Here is a 12,242-nt window from a genome sequence, read left to right as displayed (position 1 = left end):
TTTTTATATCATGTGGACGATCAATTAACTTTTTTTTTTTTTTTAAATATATATAATGCTTTGTTTTAGGGGGTCCTGCAGCCCTGCCATTCCATGATTTCAGGACTCCATCACATCATCAATCTCATCTGTTGTCCTGGAAAAATGTCTTTGGACTTTTTTTGGGGGGGGGGGGGGGGGGTGTGAGCTGTGAGCGAAGGAAAACGGATGAGGTGCGACGGCCGTGGAAAGAAAGGAAGAGATCATCACCTCCCGCATCCTCCTCTGACTCTGAGGACGCAGCATTAGGAAACTTGGATAGAGGCACAGCTGTAGGGAAGCGTCTGTGGGCGGTGTTGCGGTGTGTGCGTGCGTGCGTACGAGAGTGAGACTTCAGAAATAACGACTGATGTGTCGCCGCTTTGCACACTAGATGGCGCTATGTGGTAACATCCCGAAATGTGAAGGAGCGACATTATCTTAGCAGGAGCTTCCCTTTTTTTTTTTTTTTTTTTATTTCCAGTTTGGACAGGAGCCACCCATCACATGGAAACCTCTCACTGTTTATGTTTTTAGTCACCCCAGCATACTAACCTCAACACATTGTTTACTTAAAGCTCCTCTGAGAATGGGGATTTTTGTATTAAGCCTCTTTGCTTTAAATTCACTATATAATGTATATGCACCCAAAGTGAGCTTTTGTAATTAAGACATGTCAAATCATTGTAGAGGATTCATTTTTTTCCCCCCTAAATTGGAATTATTTACTGTAGTAAGGTCTTAAGTGCAGCGCACTTGTTTGCCAACATTTAATAAAGTATGTTTTTTTTTTTTTTTTTGTTTTTTTTTTTGCATCCAAGGGGGATCATGTTCAACCTTGAGAGAATTAAAACAGGATCCCTGTTGTTGGTGCTCAATGCAGCTGGAGCCCTCTCCCATAAACACCCCGGACTTCAATAACTTGAGGTGATTAAAAGGCTCTGTCATTATTCTTTCACTCGTTAAGACCGGCCCTCTCGGATTTCAAGTGTCTCCTTTTACACTCCCGAGCCGCCACATTCATCATGGGACCGGCCTGAGGTTTTACTGCAGCAGCTAAAGGTGGATGCAAAAGCACGCACACACACACACACACACACACACACACACACACACACACACACACACACACACACACACACACACACACACACACAAAAGGTTGAGTGTGGGATGGACTCGGAGGGCAACTAGCCCCACTCTCAAGGGGGAGAGGAGGAAAAAAGAAAAAAGAAAAAGAAAAAGAAAAATGAGAGCATGAGTCGAGAGCTGCTCTCTGTTCATTTTTGACACAGTTGAACACGTTTCATCCACTCCTGGAAACTCCGGGTGATCCCTGGACGTTATGGGCGTACCTACGTGGTCCCGCATCACAGAGGAGTAAGGTGAGGGGACGGGGTCACATCTCCATAAATACTTGGTGCGCGCGGAGACTTTGGATGTACCCTGGAGGAGTAAATACTGCCGGAGGAGCATCGCGCACGGGACAGGAGCGGCGACTTTCCTGCAAGCTGATTCCTCATCTGTAGGAGAGGGGCTGAGCGGCGTACAACGGCAAAACGCGTGAAAAAAACAAACACCTTGCGGTGCCTCTTGTTTGATATGGGAAGTCTATGATTCCATATCGGCAGAGGTATACATTTTCTTCCCCACAGAGTGCGATGTAGCTCACCTCCACGGCCCGGAGAGAACTACTTGTCAAGATGACAGCGCTTACACCTTTGAGCCGCGCTGTGCTCGGACTCGCCTGGAGCTGCCTGAGTTTTCTGTCCTGCGCTCATTGCGGGTTAAGTGACAACCATGTGCACTCCAGTTTTATTTACAGGAGGTTGCGCAATCACGAGCGCAGGGAGATCCAGAGAGAGATCCTCTCCATCCTGGGCTTGCCCCACCGGCCGAGGCCCTTCTCTCCCGGGAAGCAGGCGTCCTCCGCGCCGCTCTTCATGCTCGACCTGTACAACGCCATGGCCGTGGAGGAGGAGGAGGAGGTGGCGAGGGTGCAGCAGCAGCAGCAGCAGCAGCAGCAGCAGCAGGGCGCGGGCAAGAGCTTCGGTGCCAAGGCTCAAGGGCACTCCAGGAAAGGGTACTACAGCCCCCAGCATGCCGGGTACTCGCGTGTGGCGCAGCCTTACCGCGCGGCCCCTCTGTTAGGCCACAGCCCCGCGCTCACCTCAGCGCACGACACCAACTTTCTCAACGACGCCGACATGGTCATGAGTTTTGTCAATTTAGGTAAGTGTCGTTGCGGCGGGCTCATTTATCACCAAGGCTTCCTTGAGTCAAAATGATGTTACTAATCGAAATGAGACCGCAGGGAGAGCCCGGGTTCGATCATTATTCTCCAGCGCGCAAATCTACGTCTCACAGTGTATTTGAAAAAGCCGTGTTTGTCTCCAACCACTTTGAAGTAAATCAATGAACTACTTTTATTTGGATCGGCTGTATCAGTTTGCTCGATGAAAATATTTCGCACTTTAAATTTCAATTTTCATGCAGTTCATGCAGACAAAGAAGTATTAAATATACTGCAGCTCGTAGCCTCCATCCGTGTGGTGCGAGAATCAGGCCTGTTCTGATCCATTCATATGTTTCTTGGCCCCCTTGACGTGCAATGCAATTAATCACAATTGTCAAGATGACTTGACATATGATGATTTTGTCAAATTAATCTGAGCTATGTTGAGCTATAAAAAGGATCTGATCTTATCTGAGTGAGGATTAACAGTTGCTGACTTCCTCTCTCACCCAGGCAGCTGTATTTTTCTTTTCATTTCTACATGTAAATGTGTCAATGTGTTCAGCTGTTCTGGCCTTGCGTGAAATATTTGCATCTAACAGAATTAGGCCCAACATTTTGACCCTCTCAATTTGTGCTGCTTTCCATTAAAAGGCAGCTGATCGGTATAATGGCTGTGTTTGTTCAGTAGCCACGACCCTTAACCCAGCAGTTCAGAGAGACTTATCAGATGACTGTCTGACCTTGAGAAAATTGGTCTGAATTATTTCCTGTTGTTAAAAGGGTTGTGATATTGACTGATGCCTGTGTATCTGGAGGCTCTGTCACCGGGAGAAAGCAGAAACTCCATTCTTGATATTTGGTGTCATTTGCAGAATTTCTGTTTCTTTTATGACGATTAAAATATTAAACCACATGGAAAGGATCTCAGAAATGAAACATGGTGCAGCTTTTCGCAGGGTCCCGAATGAATGATGATTAAAAACAACCAGAAGTGAACTTAGGATAAAGTTGGTATTGCAGTGTTAAGGATTTAATTTTCTTAAATATACAGCAAAAAACATGTAAAAGTGAATTTGTGCAGAGTTGCCTTGAAGTATAATCCCTCACCTTGGCCTGAGCCCATCTGTTTCCACTTACCACTATAGCAGGGCATGTACACTGTCAGCCTTGAAAGCTCCGCTCGCGTTCTGGGGACTGTCAGTGAAGTGTTCAATGGGGCTCTGTCTTTATTACAGTACAGTCAAATATAGCTACTGACCTCAACTGTTTTCAGAAATGTCTCTGTGGCATTTTCGTGCAGTTTAGTATGTTTACTGTAACCTTTCAGCTTTCAGAGTGTGAATAAGATGTCAGCTGCTGAAAAACCATGTAGTCAAGCAACAGTCAAAGTAACTCATTCCGATATTAACAAAACATTGTTGGGGTAGGACATGCACGCGACTCACCTTCGGAGTAAAGCCACTGCTATTTAATCTGTAGCCATTTGAAAGTTAAATGCGGTGCGCTCTCGTTGGCACTTCTGCTTCAGATTACTGCCCGTGGCTAATATAATGGAACACTCTCAGTGGGTAAAAGTCAGAGCTGACCTCTGACCTGTTTGTGCTAAGTAACCGCAGTCCTTCTCTGCTGATAAAATATTATTCAAACGTACTGCATGTTATCACTGCGTATGTCAGAAAGTCCACTGACCTCAGCCACATGCCTCTCTTTCTGGGGTGTGAGACAGTCACTTTTAAGTAGCGTCAAAGCCCGCCCTTAATGTTGACACACTAAAGCTCTTTGATGCTGTTATTAGAGTCGTTCCACTTATTTTATCTAAAAAACCTTGATGCAACACTCTGAAAATCGTGCTGCGCATATTTTTTATTTATTTACGTGCTGGAAAAAATCTGAAATAATCTTACAGGGTTTGAGTTTTTAAACATTTTTAAAAAAAATCAAGGTCAAACTAAAGACATGTTCAGTTACTCATTATATTAGAAATATTTAGTTTAACAGGTTAAAGGTCATTAAAGTCTCTTAACTCATTGTATGAAACCTACAGGAGGTCAGTATGAGGTCAGAAATGAGGTCAGGGTAGACGCTGACATGACGTTGAAGAATCCTGTCTGGTCTTTTCTCTCACTTGAGGAGCAGACGAAAGTGTCTTTAATTGAAATCAGCCTGTTTTTCTTAACTGACAGCCCATTCATCATGGCTGGAGAATGCAGTTAGGCACACAGTAGAGGGCCTGTCTGGGAACCGCTACCTGTATTCAGTTGACTGATTTAATGAACTGGAAAGTGCTTTTGTTGGTAGTCAAAATGTTTGGATTGGACCTGGAATGTAAAAGAAGATGTGATAAATTACTCTTTTTCTGTGCGTTAATGCCGGCATATTTCCTCCTTTGAGCAGCACACACAGCGACGCAGGAGTTGAGGTCGTATTTTTTGATCAACTTTGCTGCCAGTAAAAATGAAATTCATCACAAAATATTTTCTTTCCCAGTCGAGAAAGATAAAGATTTTTCTCATCAGCGACGACACTACAAGGAGTTCCGTTTTGATCTGACTCAGATCCCGGACGGAGAGGCGGTGACTGCTGCAGAGTTTCGGATCTACAAGGACCGCAGTCATTCCCGCTACGACAATATCACTCTGAAGGTTTCCATATATCAAGTCATCAAGGAATATCAAAACAAGTAAGTATCTAGACAACCAGAAACTAAACATTGAAGGCAGTGCCGGATTATAACTACCGTATTTAAGTACAAATTCGAGGTACTTCTTTTCACTCAACTACATTTATCTGACTGTCTTGCTTTTGAAACTTAGATTTTACATACAGAACAATGACATCTTGCTAAAAGTGATGCATTGTTATAGATTAAACTACCACTAATATATAAAATAGTTCAAATCAGCTCAACCAGGCTGCTTTCTAAATTAGTCATTTAATTCAGTAACACTTAGATAGGGCCAATTTGCCTTTTCAAACATTATGTACATTTTGCTGCTCATAATTCCACTTATGGAATAAGTGCGTTTTATTAAGTATTTTTGTTATTACTTCTGCTTAAGTAAAACCTCTCAATAGTTCTTGCACCATTGATTGATCAAGGCTGACAGAAAATCAGTCTGCCCTAATATAACCTGCCAGTCCTGGAGGAATCAAAAATCTAAAAAATCATGATAGCATTCAGTAGAGTGCATTTTTTCACCAAGGCCCACAGTGCCCTTAATTCAATCAAGCCGCAAATCATGTGTCACATAAAACATTTAAATCCAAAGATCCAAATTTTGATTTGGATCTGCATCAAACTACTCACTTATACTGTAGACACCACACACATCAGATTGTTTTGTATCAAGATCCATGCCTTATTCCCTGAGAAATTATATTAAAGAAAGTGAAAAAATATGTGAGAAAAGTTTCTTGGATGCATCCCTTTTTTTCAGATCTGCACCCAAGATTAATGGAGTCTATTCTAGCCTGAGACCTAGCTTCTATCCAAGTTTCATGGAAATACGTTCAGTATTTTTTTTTATAATCCTGCTGACAAACCGACCAACAAACAAATGGACACATGCAAAAACATTACCTCATTGAAAATGAAATAGAATACGGGCTAAGGAGCTGCCTCAAACCAGTTGTCAGTTATTTGAAATGCTGTGAAACACAAAGCAGACACAACTGCTAATGGATGAAACAAGATAAAAATAGCTGTTACTCCACTAAAATAAAGGTTAAAACTAGACAAATGTGTTGCATTTTTATCCCATTCAGTTATCTTATTTCATAGTTCAAACAATCCGGCAGCTATTGTCTTGCACGGTTGAAACTTTCCACTCACACAGAACGCCTTTCTATCTCCAACTCTGTTCTCCTTCATTCGCACCATGTCTGCCTTACAAATATAGTTCTCGGATAAAGAGAACTCCATTAGCAAGTTGGCCACTTACGGAGCTTGGAAGCTCCATCAGTTATCACTCGTCTTGTGTTGCCTGCCAAGCTGGCCGTGTCCCAGATGAAACCATGAGGGCCTATGTTTTCAGGAGGGGGGTGAGGGGGCTCCCTCGGGTGCTCCCGTGGTCACTGTTATGCCCACCACCTGCCTGTCTTAACAATATTCCGGAAGTTTAAACCATGACATAGCTGAATACACAAGGGTGTACTTAAAAGTGGGCCCACATTTGCTTGCCAAAAATGTGTGTGGGTGATTGAAGGGGAGATATGGCCCTCCTGGGCTTTGAAAAGGTCCAAGTCAATGGACTCTGCCATCTTAAAGGGGAAGACTGCGCAGTTTTAGTTTTCACACATGTCTTTACGGGGGAAAAGTGTGTTTTAGTCAGCGTTCACAAAGAAGAACAATTCTTTCCCTGATGTGAGAAATCTGTGAAAATCTTGGTTTGGAAAGCAGTACACACTGATTCATGTCTTCTTTCAACATATCGGACGGAAAGTTAATACTGTGCACAAATATCGGTCACTTCACATACCAATGTTTTGAGTCGGTTAGTTCCACAAAAGAAGATTAAGTATGGTAAAGTTTATTGGAAAATGAAAACTGCTTTGTTGTGGTGTCTTAGAGGCGTTAAGATAGTCACATATGTCTTAGTAGCAACCTCCTTATAGGGACTTTTGTTCCCCTCTCCCCCTTCACCTTGTGTCAGTTAAAAAAATCCCTTTTTTGGAGTTAAGTAAATACTACAGTCAATGTTAGGTAAGTAAACCATTCACTTAACTTACTACTAACATGAGAATGAGACTGAACTCAAAAGCTGATGTTAAAGGTCCCTGCAGTTACGTTTACCATTTTAACATATTGTGCTCATGGTTGAGGACAAATCCAGAGCCATGTTTGTTTGCGAGCAGTTTTCTCTTTTACAGCCTTTGTTGGCACTCTGCAGCATTTTTTATGCCACTAACTGTCGATCTGGGAAACCATTGTCCTTGTGCACATGAGCGGAAGAAGATACTAACACAACGAGGACCTCTTAAAAACATATTGCTTCATATTTCTGTGGTACTGGTCAAAAACTCCACAGGGTCCCTTTAAAGTCAGACACCCACACACCAACCTGACCTCCATTCACTCCACTACATCAACGTCACGCCATGTCCTGCAGTGGTACTGAACTTTGCTACTGAACATAAATTCCTAATGGGGTATAGTTGCACATGAACATCATTTTCAGGGGGCAGAACAGTCCAGAAAGAGTAGTCATGTCTATTGCTGGTATCCACTCACTTTAGCTCGCTCTCTGTGGAACAGTACATCCAGTAATCACAGATGAAGGGGCGGGATAAACATTTTCCTCTTGGATATGACTGTGGGAATAGTTAATACTCACCAGCCCAAACTAAATTATCACAGGATGTAAGTGTAATATTGTGCATTTCAAGGTCAGCAGTATGTCACTCATAAGGATTAACCGCATGTGAAATTCCACATGAGGCTGAGTTTTATTACACCTGTAATAAACACATGAATAATTCCTGAACTATTGGGGCCACATGGAAAATCTTGGTTCCCTCCAACCAGCAATGTAACCACAAAAAACTGAACAGGCGCTGCCTTATCCGATCTGCCACTTGAAAGGAATCCAATGCAAATTGCGAAGCACCGCTTTTTCAACTTTGGGGTTGATTGATGCCTTATGTCAGACTCATGTTAAAAATACACAAGGGCCGAAATACATGATTCATAACTCCTGAAGTGTTTGGCCAATCAAATAGCTGAAATCTTGGCACATGTTTAAGTGACAGCTTCTTCAACAAAAGCAGTGCCGCTTTCTTTTTTATCTCCAGCTCAAAGTTGACATACAGAAATGACAAAATGACCAGCTTTCAATACTGAAGGCCTTTTTATAGAAGGTTTTGTTTTTAAAAGGATAAAGAGATGAAGAAACTAATAAAAGCCACTCAGAGTTTGGCTTCTGCAACAGAGTTTGGGCTAAAGCATCCATTTGTGATCAGTCAGTGATACCTTGTTTATCTGTTCCTGTCTAACCGGTTAAGACCTCTTGGATTCAGTTTGAATTCCCTCAACGGAGCATATGGTTTCTTTTTTGTGTCCTATTAGAGCTATGCAGCATTAAGATGCACAGTCAGTTTTTATTTGTTCTAGGGCTTAACGCACTTTAGCGCTGAGGTTTTGTAATTTGTTTATAATGCAGCAGTAAAGTGACCACATTCATTTCACCATCTGGTTGACCGAGTCGTAATCTTAAAAACCACAGAGTCTGAAAATCCAAATAACTTTCACTGGATGGAGATATAATAATCACTGTAGCAGTTGCCGTTCTCTTCTCTCTACAGGCTGTTTGAGCAGGCATTTTAACTGCGGTTTATTGATTGGTTCATATCGTTTTCTTACCTTTAGAGACGCAGAGACGTTCTTGCTTGACTCCAAAAAGGTCCAGGCGTCCGATGGGGGCTGGCTAGTGTTTGACATCACAGCCACCAGTAACCACTGGGTGATGAACCCACAGCAGAACTTGGGCCTGCAGCTCTGTGTGGAGACTGTTGATGGTCAGTGAAGTTTTACAGTTTTCATTCCCAGACACTTAAAACTAGAAAAAGTCAGGAGGTTAATTTTTCTGTGACATTCCATAAAGTCTGCCTTTGAGAAACATCTAATATTTTCATTGACCTCACACTAATGGGACTTGTGTATTTGATCGTCCATGTATTGTTATTATTTACAACCAATAAATCCTCAAAAAAGATTCAAGGCTTGACCTTCGTAAACGTGCTTGACTCCACTTTTAAAGCAGTCGTAAAATGTCAAAATATCCCATTTTTCTTAAACTGTATTTCGAGACTTTTATTTACCTCCCGTTTTTGAAAGGACGAAGTATCAACATAAAGTCTGCTGGAATCATTGGGAGGAATGGGCCTCAGTCCAAACAGCCGTTCCTGGTTGCTTTCTTCAAGGCCAGCGGGGTGTTGCTTCGCTCTGTCAGAGCTGCTGGGGGGAAGAAGAAGAACCACAATCGCAATAAATCAACCAGTCAACAAGAATCATCTAGGGCACCGAAACCCGGAGGTAAGTGCAATTTTATGACACAGTTGAGATGTGATGATGGTTCTTTTAATCATTTATGTTTTCCCGTACATATCAGATCTCTAAATTAGACAGAAACCATCCGGCCATCGTTCCATCATATTGTCCATTTATTTTTCAGGATAACCAGCTTAATTTCCTGCAGCAAGGCACGTCCACAATCACTAGACAGACTGTTTATTAATAATTGAATTAAATACATTTGCTGAGCACCTCTCTCAGTGTGCCCCAGAGATTAAAACCCTCTGATAATACAACCTTATTCCTTCTTCTCCTTTGGTGCCAACCTGGGGCTAGCTGGTCAGCATGCTAAATTCAAAAGATATCTCTGCAACAAATGCATAGTGTAAACTGTTTTCTTCCCATTCTTTGGATAATTTTAATAAAAAAAAAAAAATCTTATATATAAATCACCTTTAAATTTAAATTATATTAAAGTGAAGTAAAAGTATGGAGAGAGACTGAGATAGATTATGGATAGTGGCACAGCCCTATAATTACATTAACGTCTCATCAATCATGAATTATTTTAAGGAATCATTAATGGCCCAATAAAAGTTTGGGGATTATTGCAACCCTCATGGATAATTTGCCTGTTGTGTAAATACATGACACACCTCACACACTGATGTGGGAAAGAAAACAACTGTAACCCCAAATTGAAACATCCATTGTTTTGTAATAACTTAAGATTTACGGGAAATATTTCCAATTTATTGGTGATTAACATGGCTCTGGGATGTATTCATGTACTCTCAAAAGTCTGTGTTTGTGGACTGCTTATGTGTTTGTCAGGTGCATTTGTTCTAAAGCTTTTCAACAGTAATCAAACAAAAAGATATAAACAACCATTAGTGTCTGTTATGTTTAATAAACTTGAATTTTTATTTTTTCAGATCACAACACAAGCGAACAGAAGCAAGCCTGCAAGAAGCATGAACTTTATGTAAGCTTTCGAGACCTGGGCTGGCAGGTAAGACAAAACTACCTCTGATATAACAAAACATTTATGTGTAACATTAAGTGACAATAACACAAAGAACAGTGCATTTTTATCAAGACTGTAAGGTGAAACTACAAAAGCTCAACATGTGTCATAAATAATAGAAGCTCTTTGTTTGTTAAGGATTGGATCATTGCGCCTGAGGGCTACGCTGCTTTCTACTGCGACGGCGAATGCTCTTTTCCACTCAACGCACACATGAACGCAACAAATCACGCCATCGTCCAAACCCTGGTAAGTATCCTTTAGAGTGCGCTGCATATGTGTACTGCATTAAAATGGCGTTATAAGCTACCATAATGTTCTTGGCAGGTATAACTCATTTGAAGCTCACTGCTGCTGCACCTCTTTTAAACCTACTTTGTGCTCTCATTTATAGGTCCATTTAATGTTTCCTGACAATGTGCCAAAGCCATGCTGCGCCCCGACCAAGCTCAACGCAATATCAGTGCTCTACTTCGACGACAGCTCGAACGTCATCCTCAAGAAATATAGAAATATGGTAGTTAGGTCTTGTGGCTGCCATTAGTGGCCAGGGGGGTGGGGGGGTGGCGGGGGGGTAACTTTTAATTTATACTATCTGGGACAGGAATCGCTGGAAAACACATCTGCAGCAGGTGTGATGTGATGTACAGTATTATGTATATAAAGTTTTATTATCTAATTTATTTTATTTTCTTTTTTTTTAAATAGCACTGAATATTTTAATATTTGAATGATTAGGACAAATTGTTGATTTTTACTTTGCAACATTTATCATTTAACTTTTGTGTCCGTTGGCATATACTCTCTTAGTTACCGTTTGTATGATAACTTTTATGAGATAACTATTCACTGGAGACATCATGATACATAAGATCGCTTCCCCTCCTGCTTGTTTTATCCTCCTTCACGGTACACTTGTGCTATAAATGCTCTCTGAGATTGCAGTACGTGATTTGTTTTCCTCTATGTTAATTTTGTACGTTTTTTTTTTTTTTTTTCTGTGTGATGGACCAATAAATGACTGATACAAAGAGAATAATGTTACAAATGCAGCAACACAAGTTATTTTAACAAAGGAGAACTCAAGGTGATGCTGTTAACTTTAATATCACAACACGAACAGGCTTTTTTGAAAATCCAATTGGCTCGCTGGGAGGAAAACGTAGTGAGTGTTCTCTAATCTAAACCAAACTGCCCAAAGCTATTTTCAAGCTGTCACCGTCTTTCAGCACTGATACTGTTTCACCTTTTACACGCCAGCTTTTTTTTTTTTTTTTTTTTTTTTATAAGAGAGTGTGTCCTCAGAAGGGGATTATGTCAGTCTGGAATGAACACTGTTTTCTCATTCCTCTGCGGACTGCAAATGTCACTCCTCCGCACTAATTCTAGCAAGTGTTTCGGGAAAGTATATCTTCATGTAGAGTGTTGTGTATTTTAATAAATGTACCACTTGAGAAACTCTTATCGTTTGCCTTTACTTCATCCATTTATCACCCACTATGCATTTCATCGGCAAGCTTTTTTCCCCTCCTCCTCCTCCTCCTCCTCCTCCTCCAGCTGCAAGTCCTCCAGTCTTTTTCGAATTCAAGTTGCCCTTTTGTATTTCTGTTTGGGCTTCTGCGGATGTTTTACACACTGTTGCTGGACTACCGTCTCAGATTTATAAATGTTTGACAAGTATGATATAAACTAGGGGTCCACCCACGGAGCCTGTTGACATGCTCTTGGGGAGTGGTAATGCTAGTGGTACAGCGCTCGCAGAAATTCAGTGCTGTGACCTCCAAAGACAGCCAGGAAGGGTGATTATCATGAGGCTGCCAGTGGAGTAAGGTATATCATTTTGTAAGCAATCCCTTCCTGATTGTGGGGAAAGAAAGCATCCAGCATCGGATTTACATGATGTGTATGGCACATCTCTGCTTGCTTGCTTGCATTCTTTGCACTCATGT

General features: G+C 41.5%; 1 protein-coding gene and 1 long non-coding RNA gene across 2 annotated transcripts in view; one reads left to right on the top strand and one right to left on the bottom strand.

Annotated features, from left to right (window-relative positions):
• The window catches only part of LOC119033639, a 65,016-nt gene that overhangs the window by 42,769 nt on the left and 10,005 nt on the right, over positions 1-12,242 (bottom strand). Inside the window, exons 3-4 of the long non-coding RNA XR_005079332.1 lie at positions 9,074-9,209; positions 8,616-8,750 (exon numbers count right to left, since the gene is read on the bottom strand). This is a non-coding gene — a long non-coding RNA (uncharacterized LOC119033639). The remainder of the gene's footprint in view (positions 1-8,615; positions 8,751-9,073; positions 9,210-12,242) is intronic.
• Positions 1,311-11,742, top strand: bmp5 (bone morphogenetic protein 5). Its single transcript, XM_037123994.1, has 7 exons — positions 1,311-2,250; positions 4,745-4,937; positions 8,622-8,770; positions 9,090-9,287; positions 10,202-10,278; positions 10,432-10,542; positions 10,688-11,742. Exons 1-7 carry the CDS (start codon positions 1,722-1,724, stop codon positions 10,835-10,837), a joined length of 1,407 nt encoding a protein of 468 aa, XP_036979889.1. The 5' UTR covers positions 1,311-1,721; the 3' UTR covers positions 10,838-11,742.

This window comes from Acanthopagrus latus, chromosome 15 (assembly GCF_904848185.1).
Source record: "Acanthopagrus latus isolate v.2019 chromosome 15, fAcaLat1.1, whole genome shotgun sequence".
NCBI classification, from domain to species: domain Eukaryota; kingdom Metazoa; phylum Chordata; class Actinopteri; order Spariformes; family Sparidae; genus Acanthopagrus; species Acanthopagrus latus.
This window is presented reverse-complemented; position numbering and strand designations above follow the sequence as displayed.

What these genes read in the sequence shown, in the direction of transcription:
- bmp5 (XM_037123994.1), top strand. Translation starts at nt 1,722, where the DNA reads ATGACAGCGCTTACACCTTTGAGCCGCGCTGTGCTCGGACTCGCCTGG. An exon ending in ATCAAGGAATATCAAAACAA is followed by an intron (nt 4,938 to 8,621) that starts GTAAGTATCTAG and finishes TCTTACCTTTAG; the next exon opens with AGACGCAGAGACGTTCTTGC. An exon ending in CTGTGTGGAGACTGTTGATG is followed by an intron (nt 8,771 to 9,089) that starts GTCAGTGAAGTT and finishes CGTTTTTGAAAG; the next exon opens with GACGAAGTATCAACATAAAG.